Source organism: Asterias rubens, chromosome 18 (assembly GCF_902459465.1).
Source record: "Asterias rubens chromosome 18, eAstRub1.3, whole genome shotgun sequence".
Taxonomy (NCBI): domain Eukaryota; kingdom Metazoa; phylum Echinodermata; class Asteroidea; order Forcipulatida; family Asteriidae; genus Asterias; species Asterias rubens.
The window spans coordinates 2,399,241-2,426,838 of NC_047079.1; the positions used below are offsets into that span (position 1 = coordinate 2,399,241).

Here is a 27,598-nt window from a genome sequence, read left to right on the forward strand (position 1 = left end):
GCTCATCGATTGTCAATCAAACCCGAAGTAGACTGATGAGCACTTCAATGGAAATACAACAGTATTTAAACGCGCTGCACCAGCAGCAGTGCTCATAACAACTTTGCATCAGAAGAGAGGAACTGAGAAGGTTTGGACTACAAGAACACATCATCAAGGTAAGTGTTCCTCATTCTACTGCCGTACTGAAGCTTTCGTTTCCAGATACAAGTAGTGGGTTTAAGGTTAGCCTATTGCAATGCGGTTGCAGTTTTTGCTCCAAAAGGGACACCACTCGATACAGCTGATATTCTCATGCAGTGGCTAAGGTCTCTTCTCTTTTAAAGCTCTGCCATCTTAGTGAACTGTGGTGGTACTATGATTGTACACAAACATGTGCACCCAGTTGCATCTGCAATTGCAAGAAACACCGTAAAAACAAGTGTTTGGGTTCTGTAACAAATTTTCGAACGCATCTAAGGGTATAGGTTAAACACGTAACACTGTATAGGGCCCATGAGTTGTGTTGTAAAACATTGGGTTTCGCCCATTTTCTACATCAAACTTAAACACTGGTGTGGTCAGCAATCGTTGATGTGCTGAACACATTTTAAACGCTTCTTATAAACACATAATTAACATAAAGTAAACGGCTGTTGCGTCAAACTAAACGCATCATAGTATAAACGAAACGCTCGACGAGTTTAGTTTGACGCATCAGCCGTTTATAAATGGGCACAAACCATTGCTTTCAACACAACTCATTGGCCCCATACACTGTTACGTGTTTACCCTATACACCCTTTGACGCGTTCGAAACCTGTTACAGAACCTAAAAACTTGTTTTTGTTTACAATGCAGTTGTTGTGCGTTTTACAAATGTCTTCACCCTTTAGGAAATGTGATTGTTTGTCGTTGTACCAGTTTTTTTTTTTTTTTATGAACAGTTTTGTGATTGAGTCGGTCAGCTAATTAATCGCCTGCAATTTGTTAGAAGCACCGTTATTCCCATGATGTATAGCTTTTTAAGCGAAAAATCTCTGTTCATACCTCCTGCAAATGCGAATGTGAATATTTATTAATTTTGACGTCACAAAATCGCAACGTTTAATTCGCATCAGTTGAAATGTGTTCAATCCCTGCAAAAACAGGGATGTGGCTTAAACATTTGTATCCCATTCGCGTTCGCAGGAAGTACGAACAGGGCTTGAAGTATTTTGTGATATACAAATGGCGATAATTTATTGCATGCATAGCTGCGCTGAAATCATCACTTTTGAAAACGAGGTCATCTCAAAACTAAAGTCTTGTCGACGAATTCTTCAAAAGTATTATCTCGGCAACAGTGTCCTAGTTTTGGGGGGTCGAACAAGTCATCGGCCTGGTGCTAACTGGCTCACACTATGACAAATAAGGGTTACGGCAAGCAACGTCGAGCAGCGTATTGCAATTTTGAGTTTGCCGCCAATCAACGTGTTTTGCCGTCAATTGTCGCTGACGAACCCGCTAGCGACCGAAGACGGTCGAAATTATCAGTCGTGTCCGTTCAGATTTCGTTGGAGAACGCAAACCCTCATTTCCTTGACGCAGACGGCCACAATTATCAGTCGCATGACATTTCCATGCCGTGCGATTCCGCCTATTGACCCAATTCACCTGACGTCATCATCAAAATAATCTTGGAGGCGCCATTTTGGTGGTCAATGTCAACGTGTGTTGTTCAGAGAAGTGCGCTATTTAGGCGACTCTGCGTTTACACGTAAATCTATTGACCACCAACATGGTGAGCGTGGTATCAGTCGCCGCGTGTGACGCGCGTGCAAGGGGTCAATTGTCGTTTTGAGGTCGTCACAATTTCGTTGGTAGTTGTTGTCTGATGATTGGATGACCAGAATATTGGGAAGAGTGGGAACGCCAAACTCGACTGTTATACAACCCACACACAGACGGTTTGATGTCGGCAAACGAGTCACGTCATCGTCGCCACAACCCACCTTCATCAGCCGCCGTTCCTTGCCGCCACACAATCCGCTGCCAGCCGTGTGACCCTTTTCCTGTTGTCACTGAAGGTCGTTCCCTCCCCGTCAGCTAATTATGATTTTTCACTTTGGGCTTTTTGCCTTTACTTTGCCGCCAACGTCTTGAGATTTTCACTGTCGCCACTTTCCGTTTGGCTTTTGCATTGCTACTATGTAAGCCAGCCTTATTAAAGGTTGGCTTACATAGTAGGGACGGACGCGACTAATTTTTGCAGCCGTCTGCGGTCTCTAGCGGATTCGTCAGCGACAATTGGCACAACACACGATGAATGTCGGCAAACTCGCAGTTGCGATTCGCAGCTAAACGTAGCATGCCGTACCCCCTTATCGTCATAGTGTGAGCCAGCCTTAACAAAGGAGCAAATATAAAAACAATTGTGGTTTGTTTTGAATTAAGTTAGCTTTACTCTCGGTTCTACCCTTACTCTGTACTCTCAGTAAAATGTTTTCTAGTTCTTTTTTGTGCGAAACATTAGTAAGAAAAAAACTATTTTAAACATTGCTGGCAAAAAGGTAAATCGTGAACATTATAGATTGATAACTCAGTTGGAGAGCGCCGAAACAATATGGGTCCAAGGTTCACACTCCACTTTTGACAACGTTTGTTTTTCAAGTCAGTTTTGTTGTCTGAGTGGCTCCAAGTGACACCACATAATCGCCGAGTGACGTATTAGGTATCATATGTATGGATCGAAACTGTGATGTTTCAAATAGGTCTTTCAAATGGTAACAACATATAATTCAATTCTAAAGTCAACCTCCATGGTTCTTGGGTTGCTCCTGACGATGACTAGAGCAACCCAATAACTGACTCCGCGGTAGTACAGTTAATTACGATCATGTAAGCTAAAATAATAGTCCCAGCCTATTTCTATTTCATCCGCCCAGGTAATAGTTAATAAGCAGTACAGTTCTTTTCAGAACTGATAAGTCTCCCGAGCACCCGAACAATCTACTCCGCGGTAGTAGCATTCAGCAAGACAGTTCTCTAAGAACAAACTCTACCTGGCAAGTAGATACACACATGGTGTTAAGGCGCAAACCAAATTATATACAACAGACCTGTTATCATTCGCACCCGTAGAGTGGCAATCCGACGAATAATACACAATAATGACATCGAAGTCTTATCTAAAAACCATTTATGTAGCACCTAAGAAGGAGTTACAAGGTGGCACGGCGTACACAGCAGCCAACACCGGGTGAACCCCTTCACTTTTCGATAAGTGCACTGTTTTTTTTACATGCGTTATACACAACACATGGGACCGACGGCTTTACGTTCCCGGCTCGGGATTCGGACCCTGACTCTTCTTATCAGAAACTCCACAGTTCGGTGCTCTAAACCGTTCGGCAACGACACTTCTGTTGACAATAATATCAATTATAAACAGTTTTAACACTCTAAAGGCGTTCTCATTTAGTTGCTTTCAAAAAGACCACAACATTTTGGAAAACTAATGTCACAGTTAACCCCATGCAACCGTGACGCGAAAGACAGTTTGCTAACTCAAGAACAAAAGTCTCTTCGACAAGATATTGTATTTACAATTATTTTACATTTATTTACAATCACTGGGGACACTGCCCCATTTCTGGAAAAACTACAATGAATAACTATATCTTTGATTCTACGGAAACTAATCAATAAACTCAAAACACATCGTCTCAATCTTGTCAAATAAAGCTTATGACTTCAACTCTGACTTCAACTCCGACCAAAACGTTCAAAATATTGGGTGAATAAAATTGGCCCACCGTGAAAATGTCCAAAGGTTAAACTGTCCTCCGGTACCAATGTCTTGCTCCACTCTTCTTCTAACACTTTATGTAGGCACGTGTCATAGACTCTCCTGCCTTCCTTGTTGTCCGTCTCAGAACTTCCATTAACGCTTCTCACTCTATGAGGGAGGGTATAGTCCCTTTAAACTTCTAGGAGAGGGTTAGATTCCCACCTCAACATCATGGCCATCTATAAAATAATTATTAAAACAAATACAATAATGCCTGATGCTCTCCTTCAGTTTGATAAATACACATGCACTTCTCAAACTATTTCTTTGTCTGATTTCTTCTTCTCAAAAAATGGTGAACTACAAATTCAGAGTATTCAAATTACAAAGCTATTCAAAATCCAATGCTCCATTAATACAGCATGAAATACACATTTCCAGGAACAATTTAGTTTCAAGAATTCTGCTCAATTAGAATCATTATCCTCAAAAACAATAAGCAATATTTCAATTTACGATTTTCTCCTTGTTTCCAATCTCAAACTGCCGATCTCTGCCACCTCAGTTCTCTGCCAATCAATTGCTTAAAATAACAGCCTGAATAATCTGTTTGTGATTAAGCATTACAATTGCATACCACAAGGAAAGGGAAGGCACTGACCTCTGCACTCCTATTAATAAACCAAGTTACAACATTAGCATAATAACAAGAGTTCACAGCCTTTGGGAGAAAAATACATATTCATTAGTGTAAACTTAAACATACATATTCATTAGTATATCTGCTCCTGCAAAACAAACACCATACATTAGAATGGGGGGTAATTCTGACAACTAACTAAAGCTAACTTTGTTTATAAGTCCAGTTCTTTTGAAAAAAAAGTGATTTCAAAATAAAATTAACAACCACTTCATTTACCGATTTAGTTCATCGAACTTAGAATTTAATTCGGTTAGTCAACTAATGTACCATTTTATCCTTACGGGCGAACACATAAAAAGTTTGGACCAACTGACACATGACCAACCCTCCCAGCTACGAAAACATTGTTATAAATGTTGTAATTGTTTGTTTTCAGATGAAGATTACAGATGAAGATTACTATAGCAGTGGCCATTGTCTTGGCTTTTATGCAAGTTTGGTTATTGGTGGCTACAGCAGCAGTTTCACCTGATCCGGGACTGACGTGTAACTCCTGCTGCCAGGGCCCAGCCGGTATACCGGGAATCCCCGGATCTAATGGGAACCATGGTCAAGGACTTGTAGGCCCGAGAGGTGATGCAGGCTCCCCTGGTGAGGTAGGTCAACCCGGGGCTAAAGGAGACAAGGGGTCAGATGGACTGGGTGGTGAGCCAGGTGCTAAAGGGGATCATGGACAAAAGGGAGATCAAGGAGTCGGTCTACCAGGGAAACAAGGACCTCAAGGTCTGCCTGGGATGAATGGTCTGAAGGGGGAGAGAGGTGAACCTGGACCAGCTGGACAGACTGGTGAAGCAGATGAATGTAGTACGCGACGGTCTGCCTTCACTGCAGTGAGGAATACCGCCTTCAGCCCTCCATCCAACTATGATCCTCTGCCCTTTGAAGAGTTACTGTTTTCAGAGGAAGGGACTGATTTCAACTTGAATAACGGCACGTTTAGGTGTAATGTGCCTGGGGTATACGTATTGATGTTCTCAGTCCTGAAAACATCAAGTGGGTCTTCCCTATGGGTCCAGCTGAGGAAGAACGGTAACACCATTGTTTCAGGGCATGTACGCGATGCAGGTTATCATCAAGTGAGCAGCAGTGCAGTGATTCCCCTGCACTACGGAGATCAAGTTCACTTAGCTGTAGCCGGTCACGTACATAGTAACAGTCTCAATTACACGTCTTTTACTGGATTCCTGCTGTACGAAACCTAAATCAAACATAAAAACACACGGAAACGTTTTACTGTTTTATATAACGCTTTATGTGTTTCGAAATACAATAATCACCTAGTTAATTGTGTTTAGATGGGGCAGTTTGTTTAGATGAATATAATAAATTAACAGTTGCTTTAATGCATGTAGGACAATTAGTTTGATTAAAAACGTTATGTTTTAGAGCGTGGTATTGCAAACGTGTTTATTGTGACGAAACCATTGAAATGTGTTGTTTTTTTCTGTCACGTTAATAGTGCGATAAATATCAGTTCATCTTTTTTTATTTTTTTTTATCACATCTTCGGGAAAATTTTATATTTCTACTGTAATTCCGAGGGTGCAATGATGAGTCCTTGAAACGACTCTGCGACATTCATTTTCCAAAATGAAACTACGCAATAAAAAACCGACAGTTTAGTTAATAGTATATAAAAACAACTGTAACTTTATATTCCTTGATGGAATTAATTATGGCCGCCGGTTATGCCTGCAATCTTTATTCAAACATTTTAAATTGGTGGAAAAGGCTGTACCCTATTGAAGCAACAAAATACAAATAATTCACCTAACAACTGGTAACAGTTGTCTTATGTTGATGTATTTTGATATTAAACAAAATAATGATAACTTCTGATCAAAAGGTCATAGCGTTTTAAAGTTCCTGGAAAACATTTCTTTTGTGTCTTCCTTTCCCGAACACGTCTCGATATTGTGAAACATATAACTGTTCCTCGTAGTTTCGCGTGAGTTTGTTTTTAAAAGAGAGAGCACCTTTTTAATGCAGATGAAACATTGGGTATTCGTTTTGAACAACCTTTGTATAAAACGTTTGATGATGTCACAATAACTTGTTAAAGAGGGGATGCACATTTCTGTACAGCGATTGGTTTAACCGTCAAAACGGCATGAAACCAATCTTGCTCTATCAATAAGGTTTACCAACAAACAAAGCACCATCTTACTGTGAATGTGGAAAATACAATTTTCCTCATGAGCTGGTTACACAATATTGCAGTTTATCTTGATCTCCCTTACTACATAAAAGTGTCGTTGGCAGTAAAATTAAACAAAAAACATTAGAGGTCGTCGAAACCACTTGTGTTTAATGTTTGCATTAACGTTAGAATACATGACATAATAATTGATACATATATTGCTACAAATCATTATTTCTCAACAAACTATTAATCATTATTTTAGTGTACTAACGTTAAGATATATATCATAGTTCTAGAAATAGTGTATTTTGTTTGTTTAAATAAGTACATTTTTAGGAATAAACATTGACGTAGTATCAGTCGATCGTTTTAGGGTTTTTTTTCCGTTTGGATATATAATGAGTTTTTAAATATCATTACTGCTAAACACAGTTTACAAGCTAAACAATTTCCCCAACATTGTTTTTCTACTTTTTAAAAACTACAGCACCTCAGCAAGTAATTGTTAAAGAGAAACGTTCTACTATCTTTGAACAGTGTAAGTTTAATGTAAATCAGTGAACATTGTGTTTTTGTCCTCCTACAAAAAGAACCCAAACCCATAAATTTTAAATCATCAGACTCAAGTTGCTATGTCAAATAGTTCAGAGCACGCTTTTTTAAAATGGCACAATGGTATAACAACCGTTTGCCCAGCACAATTAAGTAGTGTTAAGCATTATTTTCTTATAGTCTGATAATCTAGAATTCAACTTGTTCTCTTAATATTGACCAGACCCTCATGAATGATATAAGTTGTACAAGCTCATCAGCCCTTCCCAGTGTTGCTAGATGAGACCGGTGGGGTCGAGCAAATCGGTCCCAGTGCCTCATTAAAAAGCACATGCATTGACTGACTTACGCACCTGCGCATTGGACCTAAACCCTCGACAAATAAACCCCGGTCGCCTCTCCCTGTACACAACCAACAATCTATGGGTGCGTTCGTATAGCTTCCCTAGGTCAACCCCGGTCTGCCCTCGGTACGTTCAAATAGCATTAACGTCGTTTCAGGGGCTCACCCGAGTCAACCCCAAGTGCCCTGCTTGTGGAGTGGGTCAGTTGGGGTGACCTGAGGTGCATGCCGTCACCACGAGAGGGCGTGTGTGATCGTTCGATTAGTTCTTATCCGAGTGAGCACGCGGGGTCGACCAAGGGAAGCTAATCGAACGCACCCTATGTAGACGGCAAACTGTAAGAAAATATACTTAGAGGGCGCTGTTATTTTAATTGGGAATATATTTTCAAAGCGCTCTCTTCGTATAAATTTGTCACCAATGTACGATGTGATGTGTGCAGATCCGAACGTTGGTTGTGTGTGTGCTTGCGAACACCGTTTTCTTGGAAACCAGGGGATGAAAATTACAATAGCGCCCTCTTTTGCTTCTATTTACTACGACCGTACAGTGTGCGGTGTTGTTACCCAGACTGCAATCCCGGCCATATCTTTTTGGGCCCCCTGCACCATTTCAATGTTTGTTCCGACTGCCGGTCTTCGGTGCATTCAAAATTGAGAGGGGCGGGACGGGGGCAGACAAGGTTTATTGTCAGTGTGAAATGTACAGGGAGTGGTTATATATAACGTAGGAATGGTTGGCCCAAGCATTTTGGCCGGGATTGTAGGCTCCGTTGTCGGAGGAACAAAACTCGGCTCATTTGACTGGCGACAGAACATGATGTTTTCTTTTTGCTTTCGAAAAAACTGCAAACAAACGAAATGAACTGGTTCCTCCTAGGTTTCCCAGGCTGGTAGGGGCCGCAGTTAACGAAGAGCCGGAGTGCTATAGATTTGTCGTCGGAGATTCCGATATCATTACGGTCTGAAGCAGATTGAACCAAAAGAGGGTGCTTTCGAAATTAAAAAAAACCACCATGATGGTCACCGCTCACTGTGGAGGAGGAAACTACCTCAAGGGCCACGCGCAATTCTCCAGGACTGCTGCCGGAGATTCTTTCCCCTGTTTGGGAAACTATAAAATGGGCTGAGTGAGGGTGACTTAAACGAAGGCGCTGTCACAAGTAGTTTGTAACAAGTTTGCCGTATAAGGGGGAGGGAATTTTGGGAGAACATAATCTCCTGACAAGTCCTCCCCAAAATTGGGACAGAATCTCAGGGAACAGATTTCCATGAAACACCGGCCCAAGGCGGAATCCTGCGTTGCGTGTTAAACAATCAAAAAAGACTTCAATCTCATCCAAAAGTTGCAAATAGTAAATACATTTTGTTCGCATTGTGTTCATTTAATTTGTTTTGCTCCATTGAATATTCTTGTTTCCCAAAAGCATTTGTGCGAAAGTAGACTCTGAGAAAACAAAGGATACAATTGAAAATCAGTTTAAAATTACCCTTTAAGGGCACAGGCAGGACACATTAGGAAACTTTCAAGCACTAGTCACGTCTTTCCACTAGGTGTATCTCAACATATTCTTAAATTAACAAACCCGTGAACATTAATTTGAGCTCAATTGGCCGTCGAAGTTGCGAGAGAATAATGAAAGAAAAAACTCCCTTGTCACACGAAGTTGTATGCGTTTAGATGGTTGATTTCGAGACCTTAAGTTTTCAATCTGAGGTCTCGAAATCAAATTTGTGGAAAATTACTTCTTTCTCGAAAACTATGGCACTTAAGAGGGAGCCGTTTCTCACAAAGTTTTATACCATCAACCTCGCACCATTACTTGTTACCAAGTAAGGTTTTATGCTAGTAATTATTTTGAGTAGACACCCCTTGTCGCACAAGTTGTGTGCTTTCAGATGCATGAAATTTGAGACCTCAACAATTCGAGAAAGTACTTCTTCTCAAAAACTAGTTTTCTTCAGAGAGAGCCGTTACTCACAAATTTTGTTTATACTATTAACATCTCTCCATTGCTCATTACCAAGTAAGGTTTTTATGCTCACAATTATTTGTTGAATTTTGAAAGGTATTAGAAAATGCTTCAAAACAACAGAATTTAGCCATTAACTTATGGTTTAGTGTAAACGTACCCCAGAAAAGGTGTCTTCAAATTAAAATCCTCAGTTTGTTGAAAAAAAGTTGTTAAAGCTTGACTTGAGTAGTATAGTAAAACGTTCGTGTAAAAAACAATACACAACTGGCCTTATGTTGCTTTATGTGCTTGCAAATTAGTCTGTTCTGACAAAATACATTAAAATTGACAATGTATTTTATTTATTTTTTTACCTTGTTTGAGGTAACAATTTAATTTAAAATTTAATAAATGTCTGTTCAATGAATAAAAGCGAAACTGCCGTGGGAGTTTGGGTCCCAGGGGGCAATGATGTGTCATAGGAACAATTAGGTTGATTTTTTTGCTCGAATAATATGAACATTTTATGTTTATTTAAACAAAACTAACTTCGGTGTGCTAGTGTAGTCAACAAATTCACTTTACTTACCAATCGGGCACTTCGAGCCGGATGGTGGCGCATTACTTCTTCCTTTTAATTTGTTTAAGTTTACAGATATTAGTGACTGGTAACTGTAAATGTAATCATTCGATAAATATGTTTTGGGGATTGATAAAAAGTGATCAGACAGAAACAAAATCACACTACAATTGCACGCACGTTATTCTCCCCCAGCTGATGGCTATGTGGTGCCCGGAAGCTCAGTGGCGACCTTATCATCGTGAGACTTACACGGTCTATTGGAGGGAAATGGTTGATCACCCTGGGGACGTCACCTGATCTTGACGTCACATTTGAAATAATATTTACAAACTGGGTGGGGGGGGGTCGAACACACACAATAAGCCCACAATAACATCCGAGTTTTATAAATAACGCCCTCTGTTGGTCTAACAATTGTGCAGCCTTAGTTTTAACCATGGCTTTAATCTCCTCTAATATTAGGAAAGGCGAGGGTCAAAGGTTTCCGATGATACCATAATGTACGTAGGGGTGTACCGAACGACAAAACTGCGAGGAATACAAATCAGCGATAATTCGCGCTATGTAGAAATAAAAGAGGCACACATGAAACAAAAATACGTTCACTTAAAAAAATCATGGTTTTTTTTAGCTTCATGGCTAAAATTAAGTTATCTGAATATTGACAATGAAAATATAGATCCTAAAGAAGTAGAACAAAAAACATTGTTACAAAATAAAAAACCTCTCCACAACGACCCCTTCCACATGTAACCGTCCATTGCACGCTACTGCATTGCGCGAAATTTTACTCATTTTTACAGAGCGGGTCAACTGGTCTCTGGCCACGTCTCTGGCCCTGGCGAACAAGTATATTGACAAGGCAAGGAAACACCAGGGCTACGTTAATATAAAGATCGCAGGTTCATAAATGTCCAAGTAATTTGTTTTTGTGATTTGTTTTCATCAAACACTAAACTAAAGCAGTCAGTTTCTCATTTAGGCCTGGCGTTTTTTAACTGTATGATTCAAAAGTGGTATTACTGAAAAAAAGTCGATCCGGTTTAAGCGGTTGTAAAAAAAGTTAACAGATGTCATGTTTTGGGTTGTTTGTTTTACTGTTTGCAAACACTATAATCTTGGCTGTCTTTGCTACAAACTGGACAAAATACATTCATTGAATTTCTTTTTCAATCTATACACTTCCGTACGAAAGAAAACAACAGTAAAGCCAAAATGGAATTTGGTCCAGTAGAGGGCGCTCCATTGTGGCAGTTTAACCCGGAAGCATATCTGACCACGTGGGCAATGTGGTGCTGTTCATGTACCCCGTGAAAAAGATGCGACATTGGTCCATTGGCGTAAATAGTGACGTCCTCTCCACCATAGACCTTATCGCAAATACCAATGCGCAAGCGCAGACTGTGGAATGAGGTGCATTGTGGGATAGATATGGATCAAATTTGGATACCAGCTAGACCACAATGCACCTAATTACAAGCTTTACGCGCGCGCCCAAGTATTTGCGAAAAGGTCTATGAGTCTCTGAATCAATTTGGACAAGCGCTGGATGGTGAAAATCGGCAGCCTCTGCACACACACATAATAAAACATTGTTTATCACAATAAAATTTTGATAAAACAATATTTATCACAATACCAGTAAAATAATTGTTTACACAAGTTAATGATTAACTCTATGAAATGGCAAAGGGGCACTTTCCCTTGGCAAAATCGTGTTTGCAAAAGCTTCCCTGTAACTTTGCCAAGTTATCATATGTTTAAGATTTAAAACAAATCAAAAAGTCTGCATATACTCGGATTTAATTTTACTGAGTGGTGTACTTGAGTGGTACAAACCAATACTCAAAAGTAATCAATTGGAGCTTTACCTGTGTTGGTATCCGTCAGATTCCGTCTCGAACCAGTACTTTTAAAGCTGTTTAACTCCTTAATTCCTCCAGGGCCGTTTGCATATAAGAGTGTTGTAAATGGCAAACCGTCATTCATCAGACCTTGACATTTATGCAAAACCATTTTGTTGTAATTAGAATTTAAATATGAATGGTTTGACGATGAGTCACCATTCACTTATAGAAAACTGAGAAGCTTGCACAACTTGTTAACATTACTTACTGGTCAGAATTCAGTCTGAATTCGGGTAACTTAACGGAGTTTACTTTTTGTTTCAAAACATAATCAAGCTGCAGTCTACAAACAATTGGATTTATCGAGAGATATCGCCCTTTGAAAAAAGGGAAGTAAATAAATAATAATAGTTAGAAACAGTCTCTCTTTAAATTCATTGCTTGCTATTTTGCATACAAATGATATTTGTAAAGATATAGCTTGTAATTGTTCAAAGACACTAGCACTATTGGTAATTGTCAAAGACAATAAAATATCAAACGTCGAAGTTGAATAATGAAAGAAAAAACGCCCTTGTCACACGAAGTTGTGTGCTTTAGGATGCTTGATTTCGATACATCAAACTCTAAGTCTCAGGTCTCGAAATCAAATTCGTGAAAAATTACTTTCGAAAACTACGTTACTTCAGAGGGAGCCGTTTCTCACAATGTTTTACACTATCAACAGCTCTCCATTACTAGTTACCAAGTAAGGTTTTGTGCTAATAATTAACTTGAGTAATTACCAATAACAATAACATAACATAACAATTAATATTTATAAGGCGTTATTCCATCAAGATTATAGCGCACTAGAAAGAATTTAACTTGAAAAAAGGTGAGTCTTAAGGACTTTACGAATAGCAGACAGAGTATTAGATTCCCTAACGGCAGTTGGGAGATTGTTCCAAATCATGGGCCCAGCCACACTGAAAGCCTTCTGCCCTAGAACTTTGTTTGCTCGGGGAACATTCAAGCGATTGATCGAAGAAATCGTGGAGGAGTGTAATGTGACAGTTAAGTGGTTATAATGAGGTGTAGTTTTGTTGAAGCATAAAAACGAGAAGAGCAATCTTAAAATGGATTCGTTCTCTAATTGGTGGCCAATGAAGTTCCCTAAGTGATGGGGTAATAATATGTTCTCTCAAGGGTGTGGAGCTGCACTAGTTTGTAGTCTTTGAACTCTGTCCAATTCATATGACGTTGCACCAAATAAAAGGAGATTGCCATAGTCAAGAAGAGAGAGGACTAAAGCTCTGACAACATGATGGAGAGTATCCTTATCCAGATACCGTTTGATTCTCCTTAAGTTACGTAATTGAAAATGTATTGATTGGCAGAGGCTGGAAACTTGCTTGATCATTGTCATATTATGAGAATCAAATTTTATTGTTAAGTTGCTGACAGAATCAGTAGGGTCAATCGATGTATCAGTTTTATTTTCATTGAGCTTAAGCTTGTTAGAAGTCATAGTGTCCACTGCCTTTAAAGTTATATTTATGGAAGAAACTTACCTCCTCTGCCGAGTATTGGACTACCAAGATCAGCTGCTCCTCCTATAGAGAGTACACGGCTATGGTCGGCAGTTACAATAAATAAAGTCTCCATTTCATTGGTCATTGACATCGCCTTGGCTACAGCCTTATCCATTGCAATGGTATCATGCAGGGCGTGGTAGGCTAACCCGTCATGATGCGCATGGTCAATTCGGCCACCTTGGTGTATCAAATCAAGATAGTATGATTTATTTGTGTTTGAATTATTGACATTTTATGAAAAATCTGGTAGTGTGTCTTGTTCGTGAAGAATGTTCACGCTGTCACCATCTTGTTCATGTTCCCTGTTTCCATAATAGTAATGAATTATAATATTCATTGCACAAACATGGCACCAGACTATTATTTCGTCCAGCCTAAGTTTGGTTACAATGAGTTTGAATGGAGTAAAATCAAGATGGAAGCAACATCATAGACGGAGTTTTTGTCAACCAATATTTTAAAACTAGAAAAAGACATGAGTACAAAGATAACAAACGTTGGCCCTAGTTTTTAAGAATGTTCGATTGCAACCAATTGGGATGTATTCTTTTTAATTACAAGTTTGCAGTAATGTCTACTTTGGTGACAAAATCTAGTAGGTCGGTTGATGTTTTGCTATTATTCGGTCGTCCATGCCAACCTGCGTGGTTTAGTTATCAACAATGAAAATACATACAACCTGTGACTGAACAATGGCATCAAAGAGACAATGCAAATACTCCATAAAACGAGGTGTCAGATTGTCAATGATTTTCTTAGCCACATAAGTAAGAGGTAGGGCCTAACGACAAGCTCTTGCGAAACAGCAGCAATGACACAAAGGGCTCATGTAACCTTGTCCAAGGCTCTTTACGCAAGCAGCGGCCCGCTCTGAATTCACGAACTGCATAGATACTATACTGCACGGTATATAACAGTACTTAATACCGTGGGGTCGAAGCATGGTTTTTTGAGGTTGTCATACCTCATACAACGAGGATGCAACTAGACTCGTTGTAACCTCGTTGATACATCGAAAAGCCATGCTTCGACCCCACGGTATCAAGTACTGTTATGTATACCGTGCGGTATAGTATCTATGCAGTTCGTGAATTCAGAGCGGGTCGGTGCTAACGTATAGAGCCTTGGACAAGGCTAGGGCTCATGAAACCAATTAACCAACACTCTACAAAAACCAGAAACCTGTATGTTGTAATAATAACTTACCCTCAACCATAAGGACGAACCCGTCCTTGTCCTTCTGAAGTATCTCAATGGCCTTTTCTACCATCTCAGACAATGAGGGCTCACCCCCTACGTCATTCATTCGGTTACCTTCAAATTGCATATGACTGGGCTCAAACAAACCTGAAAGGTAAGCAAAGTTAATACAACTGTCAAATAAAAGTTTCTATATTAAATCGTCCTGGTTAGTTATAAAGTTCAAACTGACGCCTTTTCACTTGTTCCGTGTATATAAATAAATTAGATAGTCAAAGGTTTCTTCCGTGGTTGACAGCTCCCTATTAGAGAAGTTCCGCAGAGTCACCGATACTCTTACGTGAACGGATACGTCATAATACGTCATCACTTTTTGAGGTCCATGGGGATGTGACGTATAACCGTTGTACACAAGTTAGAACAGTCGCTCAGAACGGGAATCTGTCGCCATACACTTACGTAAGAACGATTATATGTTGTTCATGTTTTTGGAGCGGATTGTTATTTTTTAATGCACCAGGTTTTCACCATGTCTTTTAGAGGTATCATACATGGATGTAGTTGGACATTGTTCCAACATGCTTCAAAAAAGAGAAATGGACTAAAAAGTTAGGCGACGGATGTCAGTTTAGCCTGTGGAGTTTTTATGTACTGTACATTTGGTTAATAGCGCCCTCTTGAGCCTCAAGTTGAGGGTATTCGTTAGAATTTTGCAAAACAAAACTACACAGCTCACTTGACGCGAACGCGTACGGTTCGATATCTGTATGCGTATTCGTATCCGCGACTCTGCGAAACCTCTCTAATAAGACGGACACAGATTGTACGATAATAGGGTTTTATTGCGTAACGGGAAATATACATAGTCATGGACAAGTCGGGGCTAAGCAACTGTGATTGTCAGGGTGCATTCAGACGTGTTTTCATTGTTCTCTTCAACCAACCAAACCAAGGCATTTCGGGGAAGGGTGCTTCTGTTTCTAGGAACCGTCATTGAACATTCTGCCACCAAGGAGTTAAGATATATTGTCAGTTTCGCAAAATTGTTGTAAGTGTCTATTGCCAAATGGCGCGGTCTCGAGGCGGAAACCGAAGGCGGGGTACGGGACGTGGCGGACAAGGAGTCCGCGGAAACTTAGCGGCTGTCTCCAAGGCAAAGGGCGGCCGGGGTACGAGCACCAGCAGTGAGGGACGGACGAGAGCCCAGGCGAACGCCAGAGCAAGGGTGGGTTTTTCCGTTGTTTTCTCCCGACTCCGACGACCGATTGAGCCTAAATTTTCACAGGTTTGTTATTTGATATAGAAGTTGTGGTACACAAAGTGTGGGCCATGGACAACACTGTTTACTGAAAGGGTCCAATGGCTTTAAGCAGAGACCAATTTCAAATCTCATAATTTCACCAGCGGGTTTAGTGCCAAAAGCTGTTCCAGGGAAGTATCGTATGATTCAGCACCTTTCATATCCAGATGGGGATCCATTAATGACGGTATTGACAAGGATTATTGTACAGTTCAGTATCCACAATTTGATTCTGCAATTAACTGTGTCATGAGAGCTGGGAGAGGGGCGCTGATGGCCAATGCTGATATCGAAAGTGCCTTTAGGTTACTGCCGGTTCATCCGGACGACTTTTGTTTATTAGGGGATGAAAGTGGGTGATTTATTTTATGTGGACAAGGCCCTCCCTATGGGGACATCATGCTCTCCAGCTTTGTTTGAAAATTTTTCAACATTTTTGGAATGGGCGTCTAAATCATCAGCAACCACTGAAAATATTGTGCACTTTGCAGACGACTTCCTGTTTTGCGCGGGGGTCGGAAGTAAGAGTTTATCATGTCAGCATCTTGTGAGTATTTTTGAAGATGTATGTGCAAAACTTGGAGTACCCTTGGCAAAAGAAAAATCAGTAGGTCCAACAACAGAAATTGTGTACTTAGGTTTAAAAATTGATTCCGTCAAGCAAACAGTGTCAATTCCCGAGGAAAAAGTTCAGGCAATTATAGCAAAAGTAGAAAATGCATCTAAGGCACAAAGGTTAACACTCAAAGAAATACAGTCCTTAATTGGCTCACTTTCATTTGTGTGCAAAGCAATAGCACCAGGTCGCCCGTTTATTCGTCGCATGATAGACCTTGTCAAGAAATCATGGCACAAAATAAGACTAACACTAGGCGTAAAAAGTGATTTAAATATGTGGCTTGTATTTTTGAAAGAATACAATGGAGTTTCTATATTTCCAGACCAGTTTTGTGTGTGTGTGCTGAAGACATACAATTGTTTACAGATGCAAGCGGTGGGGTAGGATTTGGAGGAATTTTACAAGGAAAGTGGTTCAAAGGGTTGTGGCCTGTAGTAGTAAAAGATGAAAACCGATCAATTGCATGGCTGGAATTGTTTCCTGTAATCGTGGCGATGGTGTTATGGGGTAGGGAGCTTAAAGGTAAACGTATAGTTGTCAGGTCAGATAATAAAGGGGTGGTGGACATTTTGAACAAGAAAACATTAAAGTGCCCCATGATTATGAGGTTGGTCAGATTTTTTGAACTACAGTGCTTGAAACACAATGTTGTATTTTCATCCAGTCACGTCCCGGGAAAGCAAAATAACATTGCAGACGCATTATCACGTTTTCAGATGGACCGGTTCCGGAGAATTGCACCCAAAGCAGACAAGAAGGCAGTTCCTGTACCAGAGTTCCTATGGAACCTTTAATTGCCAGAACCCAATCAATTTTAGCAGCATCAATGGCGGCTAGCACTAAGCGTACATATAGAAGGGCAATAGAAAGTTTCATAGCCTTTCGGAATGATTGGTCATTAGGCAATAAATGGCCAGCTTCTATAAATCAAGTGGTAGCCTATATTGCATATTTAAATTTAAAGGCCTTTGCATCTTCTTCCATTAGTACATATGTATCAGCTGTTTCATATGTTCACAAATTGCACAATTGGGAGGATCCAACGGGTAGTTTATTGTTTCTAAGATGAAAGAGGGTTGTAGACGCTTGGACCCTCGGCACGATTCAAGATGTCCCATTACATTTCCCGTGCTGATCAGTCTGGTTGGTACTTTACCGTCAGTCTGCAAAACAGCATACGAAGCTTTGCTTTTTAAAGCAGCATTCTTGCTTGCCCTTTTCGGCTTTCTGAGGGTGAGTGAGTTCACTAGTACAAAACGCATGCTGGCAAATTCCCGGGCATTGTGTATTGGGGATATTTCCTTTAATCAGGAAGGGAATTTGCAAGTAGTACTAAGATATTCAAAAACGGATCAAGTGGGTAAAGCGTCAATCATTTCTATTGACAGGAATGCCAATACCGAATTGTGCCCAGTACAGACAATGACACCATTTTTAGAGGCAAGGCCTCCACGGGAGGGGCTCCTGTTCGTACATTTTGGGGGGACCCTTTGTCAGCCAGACAAGTTAATCACATCTTAAAGCAGGGGATTAAGGCCATCGGGTTGCCTCCACACCTTTTTTCAGCTCATAGTTTCAGGATAGGTGCTGCATCATCAGCTTCAATGTGTGGGGTTCCGGAGGAACAAATCAAAAGTATGGGGAGATGGAAGTCTGGAGCATTTGAATCCTACATTAGGCCAGACTTAGTGTTTTCAATTGTCTAAAGTAAAAGGGGTTAGAACGTAGTAAGTTTATAGATAAGCAGTGTAAAGCAACCGCATCTTGCATTATTAGCATATTGCTGTGTAAGATAAATCATCATTTACAAGATGGGTGACTGTTGAGTTGGTGGTTAAACAAATTTGTGTAGGATTGGTACAACATTTGGACCTCTATAGAAGACTTTGACAAGATATAATATTAGTCAAAACAGATTACCCAGGCTGTTTTTCTTTAATTTGTGAATACAGATGGCCGTCAATCCGATGGAAGAACCTGGATACTTGGGGACAGTATCATCCGACATGCAGGGAAGGCCAACACCCAGCTGCACGGCAGTGGCACAGTGATACGGAAAGGCGTGTCTTGGGCACGCTTGGCCGGTCTGGGTAATAGGCTTTGAAGATATTTGGCAAAAGGCGAGGCCCCAACGACATTAATACTACATCTAGGGACCAATGATATATTTAAGGAAAATTTAGGACAGATCAGAAATAGGGTTAAGGAGAGCCTAGAGGCAATTAGGAACATCCTACCAAATACACGATTGATTTGTTCGGACATTTTGCTAAGGGCGAAGTACCAAGGGGAGGTTAAAGTAGGGGCAGGCAAACGCTGCACTTTGGATTTAAACATGTTTGCAAGGAAGGCAATCCGGGAGATGCCAAACACACACGTAATTAAACACTCCCATATTATCAATCCTTCCCAGGACATGGGACCAAGTTTAGTTAACAAACAAAAAAAACAAAAAAAAGGGAGGGGGGGGGTGGTTGGTGGTTGGGCAAATTTTATAGCAAATTTGCTTTGGCGGTACGTTTAGGTTCTTTTTTCCTATATCAATCAGTTAAATAGGCATGGAAGCCTGGGAGGAAGTGGTAAATTAATTTATGTGAATTGATATGGGTAAATATGGTGGTAATAAAATGATGTGATTGTATATAAAGAAGTAAATTCAATTGGTACCTTCTTGGCAACTCGCTGGAAGTGGGAACCTCATTGACCCGGAGTTTTCTCCAGTCAATGAGTGCATTTATAATTATAATAATTGTAAATGATCTGGTACCTTCTTTGGCAAATCGCTGAGAAGTGGGAACCTTTGCGGATTGGAATTTTACCGTTCGCAAAGTGTGGAATTGGGAACCTTTGCGGACTGGCCGCAAAGTGTATTTATAATTGGAATTGGTATACTTCTTTATGAGTAGATATCACTGGATGGGAAATATTTTGATTAAATATTGCAATTTAAAGGATGGAATTAAATAAAGGGAAATCCCTTATTGTCGTTTTACCACTGGAGTCAGAGTACGGAATAAATTAACTCCTGGCAGAGTTCACTGCAACAACAAATTATTGTGTCTGTGTATTTATCTGGTGGTAACAATGTTTTATACAATTAACATCTCTCCATTGCTCATTACCAAGTAAGTCTTTATGCTAGCAATTCTGTTAAGTAATTACCTATGGTGTCCAGTGCCTTTAATGTTGCTCTGTTGGTGGCGCACTCTACTATAAATACATTGTCATTGCATTTCGATTTCGGAAAAACACACACTGAGTTAGTGTTAGTAAACATATACTTCAAAAGAGTGGAAGCACGAAAGAGATCCATCTGAACAGTATATATATTGCGTACACAGTTCTTTCTTTGATAATAAACTTGCACTTTAACTCACAATCATCAGGGAAATACATCAATAGAGCGGAAATAGAAGGAAAACGGCCAGGAACTTCAGGAAGCAATCACACAGTGCAACCCAGAAGGGCGGATATACATGTAAAAATACCATACCATTAAAGCATGTACACATTGAGCTCCATTGGTAACATACAGCCTCATACGAACCAATGATAGAGTAAGTCACTGCTTTCAATCACTGACTCACCATTGGTATCCATTCAACATACAGTCTCATTTAAACCAATGATAGAGTAAGTCACTGCTTTCAATCAGTGACTTACCATTGGTATCCATTCAACACACAGTCTCATTTAAACCAATGTTAGAGTAAGTCACTGCTTTCAATCAGTGACTTTAACACATCCACAATGTAGCGTAGAGTTTTACACCATTTGTATCCATTCAACATACAGTATCATTCAAACCAATGGTACATTAAGTCACTGCCATAAATCAGTGACTTTAACACGGTATTGATCCACAATTGTAACATACAGCCTCGTTCAAACCAATGGTAGAGTAAGTCACTGCAATAAATCAGTGACTTTAACACGTATCTATGATTGGCTGCTCATCGATTGTCAATCAAACCCGAAGTAGACTGATGAGCACTTCAATGGAAATACAGCAGTATTTAAACGCGCTGCACCAGCAGCAGTGTTTAAAACAACTTTGCATCAGAAAAGAGGAACTGAGAAGGTTTGGACTACAAGAACACATCATCAAGGTAAGTGTTCCTCATTCTACTGCCGGACTCAAGCTTTCGTTTCCAGATACAAGCAGTGGGTTTAAGGTTAGCCTATTGCAATGCGGTTGCAGTTTTTGCTCCAAAAGGGACACCACTCGATACAGCTGATATTCTCATGCAGTGGCTAAGGTCTCTTCTCTCCTAAAGCTCTGTCATCTTAGTGAACTGTGGTGGTACTATGATTGTACACAAACATGTGCACCCAGTTGCATCTCCTTTGAAACCTTGCCGTAATTGCCTCAAAGGTTTTGTTTCTCGCGTTTATACTTGCAGGTGGTTTTGGACGAGGCAATTTTTACGCTGGTTTTCAGTGCAATGCCTTGTTCAAAAATTTGACTTCAAGTTCTTTTCCACTGGATTGACATAAACGGCGATTGACTTTCTGCTCGTTTAAAACATATTGTTTAAAGATAACTATGGTCAAAAAGGTATGGCATTGCATTGTTTGACGTGACCATTGCATTATTTTATATATAGTAATTAGGTAGACTATTTCAGATTGAACATTATACAAGATATGTACCTAGAATAAGATGTCGATGGTCTTTTGGGAAACCGAGGGGGCAATAACCGAGGCAAGACGAGTGTATCGCCTGCTCCAAAGGTTTTAAGATAATCTTTACACTTTATCCTTTAACCGTGGCGGGCCACGGTTAAAGGGACAGTTGTTTTGTTTAACCAGGGCAATTGAGTACCTTTTTTAAGGCATTACATTGCCATGTTGCGAGATTACAACAACATTGGCAAAATTCGACCCAATTTAAACGTAATAATGGCAAACATACAAACTAAAATGGTAGTAAGCCTCAGCAAGAAACACCGTAAAAACAAGTGTTTGGGTTCTGTAACAAATTTTCGAACGCATCTAAGGGTTTAGGTTAAACACGTAACACTGTATAGGGCCCATGAGTTGTGTTGTAAAACATTGGGTTTCGCCCATTTTCTACATCAAACTTAAACACTGGTGCGATCAGCAATCGTTGATGTGCTGAACACATTTTAAACGCTTCTTTAAAACACATTCTTAACATAAAGTAAACGGCTGATGCGTCAAACTAAACGCATCATGGTAAAAACGAAACGCTTGACGAGTTTAGTTTGACGCATCATCCGTTTATAAATGGGCAAAAACCATTGCTTTCAACACAACTTATTGGCCCCATACACTGTTACGTGTTAACCCTATACACCCTTTGACGCGTTCGAAACCTGTTACAGAACCTAAAAACTTGTTTTTGTTTACAGTGCAGTTGTTGTGCGTTTTACAAATGTCTTCACCCTTTAGGAAATGTGATTGTTTGTCTTTGTACCAGTTTTGTTTTTGTTATGAACAGTTTTGTGATTGAGTCGGTCAGCTAATTAATCGCCTGCAATTTGTTAGAAGCACCGTTATTGCCATGATGTATAGCTTTTTCAAGCGAAAAATCTCTGTCCATACCTCCTGCAAATGGGAATGCGAATATTTACAAATTTTGACGTCACAAAATCGCAACGTCTAATTCGCATCAGTTGAAATGTGTTCAATCCCTGCAAAAACAGGGATGTGGCTTAAACATTCGTATCCCATTCGCGTACGCAGGAAGTACGAACAGGGCTATATAATGCCGATAATTTATTGCATGCATAGCTGCGCTGAAATCATCACTTTTGAAAACGAGGTCAACTCAAAACTAAATTCTTGTCAACGAATTCTTCAAAAGTATTATCTCGACAACAGTGTCCTAGTTTTGTGTGGTTAAACAAGTCATCGGCCTGGTGCTAACTGGCTCACACTATGACAAATAAGGGTTACGGCAAGCAACGTCGAGCTGCATATTGCAATTTTGAGTTTGCCGCCAATCAACGTGTTTTGCCGTCAATTGTCGCTGACGAACCCGCTAGTGACCGCAGACGGTCGAAATTATCAGTCGTGTCCGTCGGCAAAACAAATCATTGTGATTGCGTTCAGATTTCGTTGGAGAACGCAACCCTCATTTTCTTGACGCAGACGGCCGCAATTATCAGTCGCATGACATTTCCATGCCGTGCGATTCCGCCTATTGACCCAATTCACCTGACGTCATCATCAAAATAATCTTGGAGGCGCCATTTTGGTGGTCAATGTCAACGTGTGTTGTTCAGAGAAGTGCGCATTTCAGGCGACGCTGTGTTTACACGTAAATCTATTGACCACCAACATGGTGAGCGTGGCATCAGTCGCCGCGTGTGACGCGCGTGCATGGGGTCAATTGGATATATCTATGGTCAATTGTCGTTTTGAGTTCGTCACAATAGACCCTTCCCATGAAATATGTAAATTACACATAGCGCGTGCGCACTAACGTTTTGGTTGGCAAAATGAGGGAACATCGCGCTGTTTTGTACACGGCCAATGGGTGACGCAGGCGCAATCGCGCGTCTGCTTAGTGCACAACTCTATGGTGTTTGCCAACCAACAGGGTTTGTACGCACGCGTGAATGTATTAACATATTTCATGGGAAGGGTCCATTTCGTTGGTAGTCATGATGTCTGATGAGTGGATGACCAGAATATTGTGAAGAGTGGGAACGCCAAACTCGACTTTTTATACAACCTACACACAAAGGTTTTGATGTCGGCAAATGAGTCACGTCATCGTCGCCGCAACCCACCGTCAGCCACCGTTCCTTGCCGCATCCCAGTCCGCTGCCAGCCGTCTGACCTCTTTCCTGTTGTCGCTGAAGGTCGTTCCCAACCGTCAGCCAATTTTTGTTTTTTCCCTTTTGCCGCCAAGGTCTTGGGATTTTCACGTTCTTCACTTTCCGTTTGGTCTTTGCCGCCACTAAATGAGCCAGCCAAAGTCTGGCTTACATAGTAGCGACAGACGTGACTAATTTGCAGCCATCTGTGGTCGCTAGCGGATTCGTCAGCGACAATTGACGGCAACACACGATGAATGGCGGCAAACTAAAAATTGCGATTCGTAGCTAAACGTAGCTAGCCGTAATTGTCATAGTGTGAGCAAGCCTTAGCAAAGGAGCAAATATAAAAACAATTTGAGGTTAACTCTGGGTTCTACCCTTACCCTGTTATCCCAGTCAACTGTTTTCTCGTATACTTTTGTTGTAAACATTTGTGATTTGCTGGCAAAATAGGTAAACCGTGAACAATATTGATTGATAACTCAGTTTGAGAGTGCCGATAAATGAGGGTCACAGGTTCACTTTCCACTTTTGACAAACTGTCTTTGCTCAAGTCAAAATCACTGCAATTAAGAATAAGATTCGGAATATAATTAGTAGAAACTACGTTAAGTGGATCAACTCAATAAGTGACCACGTAGAGCATTGAGTTGATCCGTGCTGAACGAGACGCCATACTTGAACTTTGCCAGGTCACCAGCCTAGTCACCAAACGTGTTGAAAAGGTACGTTGATGTAGTCATGAGAGTATGATCAAAACTGACGTTGATGGCCACATCGGCCGAAGACTCAAGAGTACGGTTTTAGCTGTGGGTTTTTTTCAAGTCAGTTTTGTTGCCTGAGTGGCTCCAAGTGACACCACATGATCGCCGAGTAACGTATTAGGTATCATATGTATGGATCGAAACTGTGATGTCTCAAATTGGTCTTTCAATAGTAACAACATAAAATTCATTTATAAAGTCAATCTCCATTGTTCTTGGGTTGCTCTAGTCATCGTCAGTCTCCTGACGATGACTACAGCAACCTAATAACTGACTCCGCGGTAGTAATAAGTAATAGTCCCAGCCTATTTCTATTCCATCCGCCCAGGTAATAGTTAATAAGCAGTACAGTTCTTTTCAGAATTGATAAGTCTCCCGAGCACCCGAACAATCTACTCCGCGGTAGTAGCATTAAGCAAGACAGTTCTCTAAGAACAAACTCTACCTGGCAAGTATATACACACATGGTGTTAAAGGCGCAAACCAAATTAAATACATCAGACCTGTTATCATTCGCACCCGTAGAGTGGCAATCCGACGAATAATACACAATAATGACATCGAAGTCTTATCTAGCGCACGTATCTACCAACAAGGTACTCAAGGCGCTGAGTATAATTTTACCAACTTTCAGAAATATAACTTATTGAAGTGATGAACTCGAAGAACTCGATGAGAACCATTTATGTAGCACCTAAGAAGGAGTTACAAGGTGGCACGGCGTACACAGCAGCCAACACCGGGTGAACCCCTTCACTTTTCGATAAGTGCACTGGATTCCTTTACATGTGTTATACACAACACATGGGACCGACGGCTTTACGTTCCTAATGACGAAGCAATAAGTGTCACGGCTCGGGAACGGACCCTAACTCTGCTGATCAGAAACACCAGAAGTCGGTGCTCTAAACCGTTCGGCAACGACACTTCTGTTGATAATAATATCAATTATAAACAGTTTTAACACTCTAAAGGCGTTCTCATTTAGTTGCTTTCAAAAAGACCACAACATTTTGGAAAACTTATGTCACAGTTAACCCCATGCAACCGTGACGCGAAAGACAGTTTGCTAACTCTAGAACAAAAGTCTCTTCGACAAGATATTGTATTTACAATTATTTTACATTTATTTACAATCACTGGGGACACTGCCCCATTTCTGGAAAAAGTACACTGAATAACTATATCTTTGATTCTACGGAAACTAATCAATAAACTCAAAACACTTCGTCTCAATCTTGTCAAATAAAGCTTATGACTTCAACTCTGACTTCAACTCCGACCAAAATGTTCAAAATATTGGGTGAATAAAATTGGCCCACCGTGAAAATGTCCAAAAGTTAAACTGTCCTCCGGTACCAATGTCTTGCTCCACTCTTCTTCTAACACTTTATGTAGGCACGTGTCATAGACTCTCCTGCCTTCCTTTTTGTCCGTCTCAGAACTTCCATTAACGCTTCTCACTCTATGAGGGAGGGTATAGTCCCTTTAAACTTCTAGGAGAGGGTTAGATTCCCACCTCAATATCATGGCCATCTATAAAATAATTATTAAAACAAATACAATAATGCCTGATGCTCTCCTTCATTTTGATAAATACACATGCACTTCTCAAACAATTTTTTTGTCTGATTTATTCTTCTCAAAAAAATGGTGAACTACAAATTCAGAGTATTCAAATTACAAAGTTATTCAAATCCAATGCTCCATTAATACAGCATGAAATACACATTTCCAAGAACAATTTAGTTTTAAGAATTCTGCTCAATTAGAATCATTATCCTCAAAAACAATAAGCAATATTTCAATTTACGATTTTCTCCTTGTTTCCAATCTCAAACTGCCGATCTCTGCCACCTCAGTTCTCTGCCAATCAATTCCTTAAAATAACAGCCTGAAAAATCTGTTTCTGATTAAGCATTACAATTGCAGTAAAAGAACAACCTCAAAGGTTGTAATTGTAGCGCGACACTGTTGAGATATAGGCACTTCAATGCCACTCCCTAAAATATTGCATACCACAAGGAAAGGGAAGGCACTGACCTCTGCACTCCTATTAATAAACCAAGTTACAACATTAGCATAATAACAAGAGTTCACAGCCTTTGGGAGAAAAATACATTTTCATTAGTGTAAACTTAAACATACATATTCATTAGTATATCTGCTCCTGCAAAACAAACACCATACATTAGAATGGGGGGTAATTCTGACAACTAACTAAAGCTAACTTTGTTTATAAGTCCAGTTCTTTTGAAAAAAAAGTGATTTCAAAATAAAATTAACAACCACTTCATTTACCGATTTAGTTCATCAAACTTAGAATTTAATTCGGTTAGTCAACTAATGTACCATTTTATCAAATTGAATACCTTACGGGCGAATACATAAAAAGTTTGGACCAACTGACACATGACCAACCCTCCCAGCTACGAAAACAACATTGCTATAAATGTTGTAATTGTTTGTTTTCTGTCTGTCTTTCAACTTACAGATGAAGATTACTATAGCAGTGGCCATTGTCTTGGCTCTTATGCAAGTTTGGTTATTGGTGGCTACAGCAGCAGTTTCACCTAATCCGGGACTGACGTGTAACTCCTGCTGCCAGGGCCCAGCCGGTATACCGGGAATCCCCGGATCTAATGGGAACCATGGTCAAGGACTTGTAGGCCCGAGAGGTGATGCAGGCTCCCCTGGTGAGGTAGGTCAACCCGGGGCTAAAGGAGACAAGGGGTCAGATGGACTGGATGGTGAGCCAGGCGCTAAAGGGGATTATGGACTGAAGGGAGATCAAGGACTCGGTCAACCAGGGAAACAAGGACCTCAAGGTCTGCCTGGGATGAATGGTCTGAAGGGGGAAAGAGGTGAACCTGGACCAGCTGGACAGACTGGTGAAGCAGGTGAATGTAGTACGCGACGGTCTGTCTTCACTGCAGTGAGGAATACCGCCTTCAGCCCTCCATCCTCTTGGGATCCTCTGCCCTTTGAAGAGTTATTGTTTTCAGAGGAAGGGACTGATTTCAATTTGAATAACGGCACGTTTACGTGTAATGTGCCTGGGGTATACGTATTGATGTTCTCAGTCCATAAACCATCAAGTGGGTCTTCCCTACATGTCCAGCTGAGGAAAAACGGTAGCATCATTGTTAAAGGGCGTGTATACGATACAGGTCCTCATCAAGTGAGCAGCAGTGCACTGATTCCCCTGCACTATGGAGATCAAGTTCACTTAGCTGTAGTCGGTCACGTATATAGTGACTCTGACCATTACACGTCTTTTACTGCATTCCTTCTGTACGAAATCTAAATCAAACATAAAAACACACGGAAACGTTTTACTGTTTTATATAACGCTTTATGTGTTTCGAAATACAATAATCACCTAGTTAATTGTGTTTAGATGGGCCAGTTTGTTTTGATGAATGTAATAAATAAACAGTTGTTTTAATGCATGTAGGACAATTAGTTTG

The 27,598-nt window shown here is 40.4% G+C and overlaps 2 protein-coding genes across 2 annotated transcripts; both read left to right on the plus strand.

Moving 5' to 3' along the window:
• Nucleotides 1-101: 101 nt before the first annotated feature.
• LOC117302474 (complement C1q and tumor necrosis factor-related protein 9B-like) lies at nucleotides 102-6,039 on the plus strand. The gene is made up of 2 exons (XM_033786431.1): nucleotides 102-158; nucleotides 4,844-6,039. The coding sequence occupies exon 2, from the start codon at nucleotides 4,844-4,846 to the stop codon at nucleotides 5,654-5,656; it is 813 nt and encodes a 270-aa protein (XP_033642322.1). The 5' UTR covers nucleotides 102-158; the 3' UTR covers nucleotides 5,657-6,039.
• Nucleotides 6,040-20,611: 14,572 nt separating this feature from the next.
• LOC117302584 (complement C1q and tumor necrosis factor-related protein 9-like) lies at nucleotides 20,612-27,435 on the plus strand. The gene is made up of 2 exons (XM_033786561.1): nucleotides 20,612-20,682; nucleotides 26,623-27,435. The coding sequence occupies exon 2, from the start codon at nucleotides 26,623-26,625 to the stop codon at nucleotides 27,433-27,435; it is 813 nt and encodes a 270-aa protein (XP_033642452.1). The 5' UTR covers nucleotides 20,612-20,682.
• The last annotated feature ends 163 nt before the right edge of the window (nucleotides 27,436-27,598 follow it).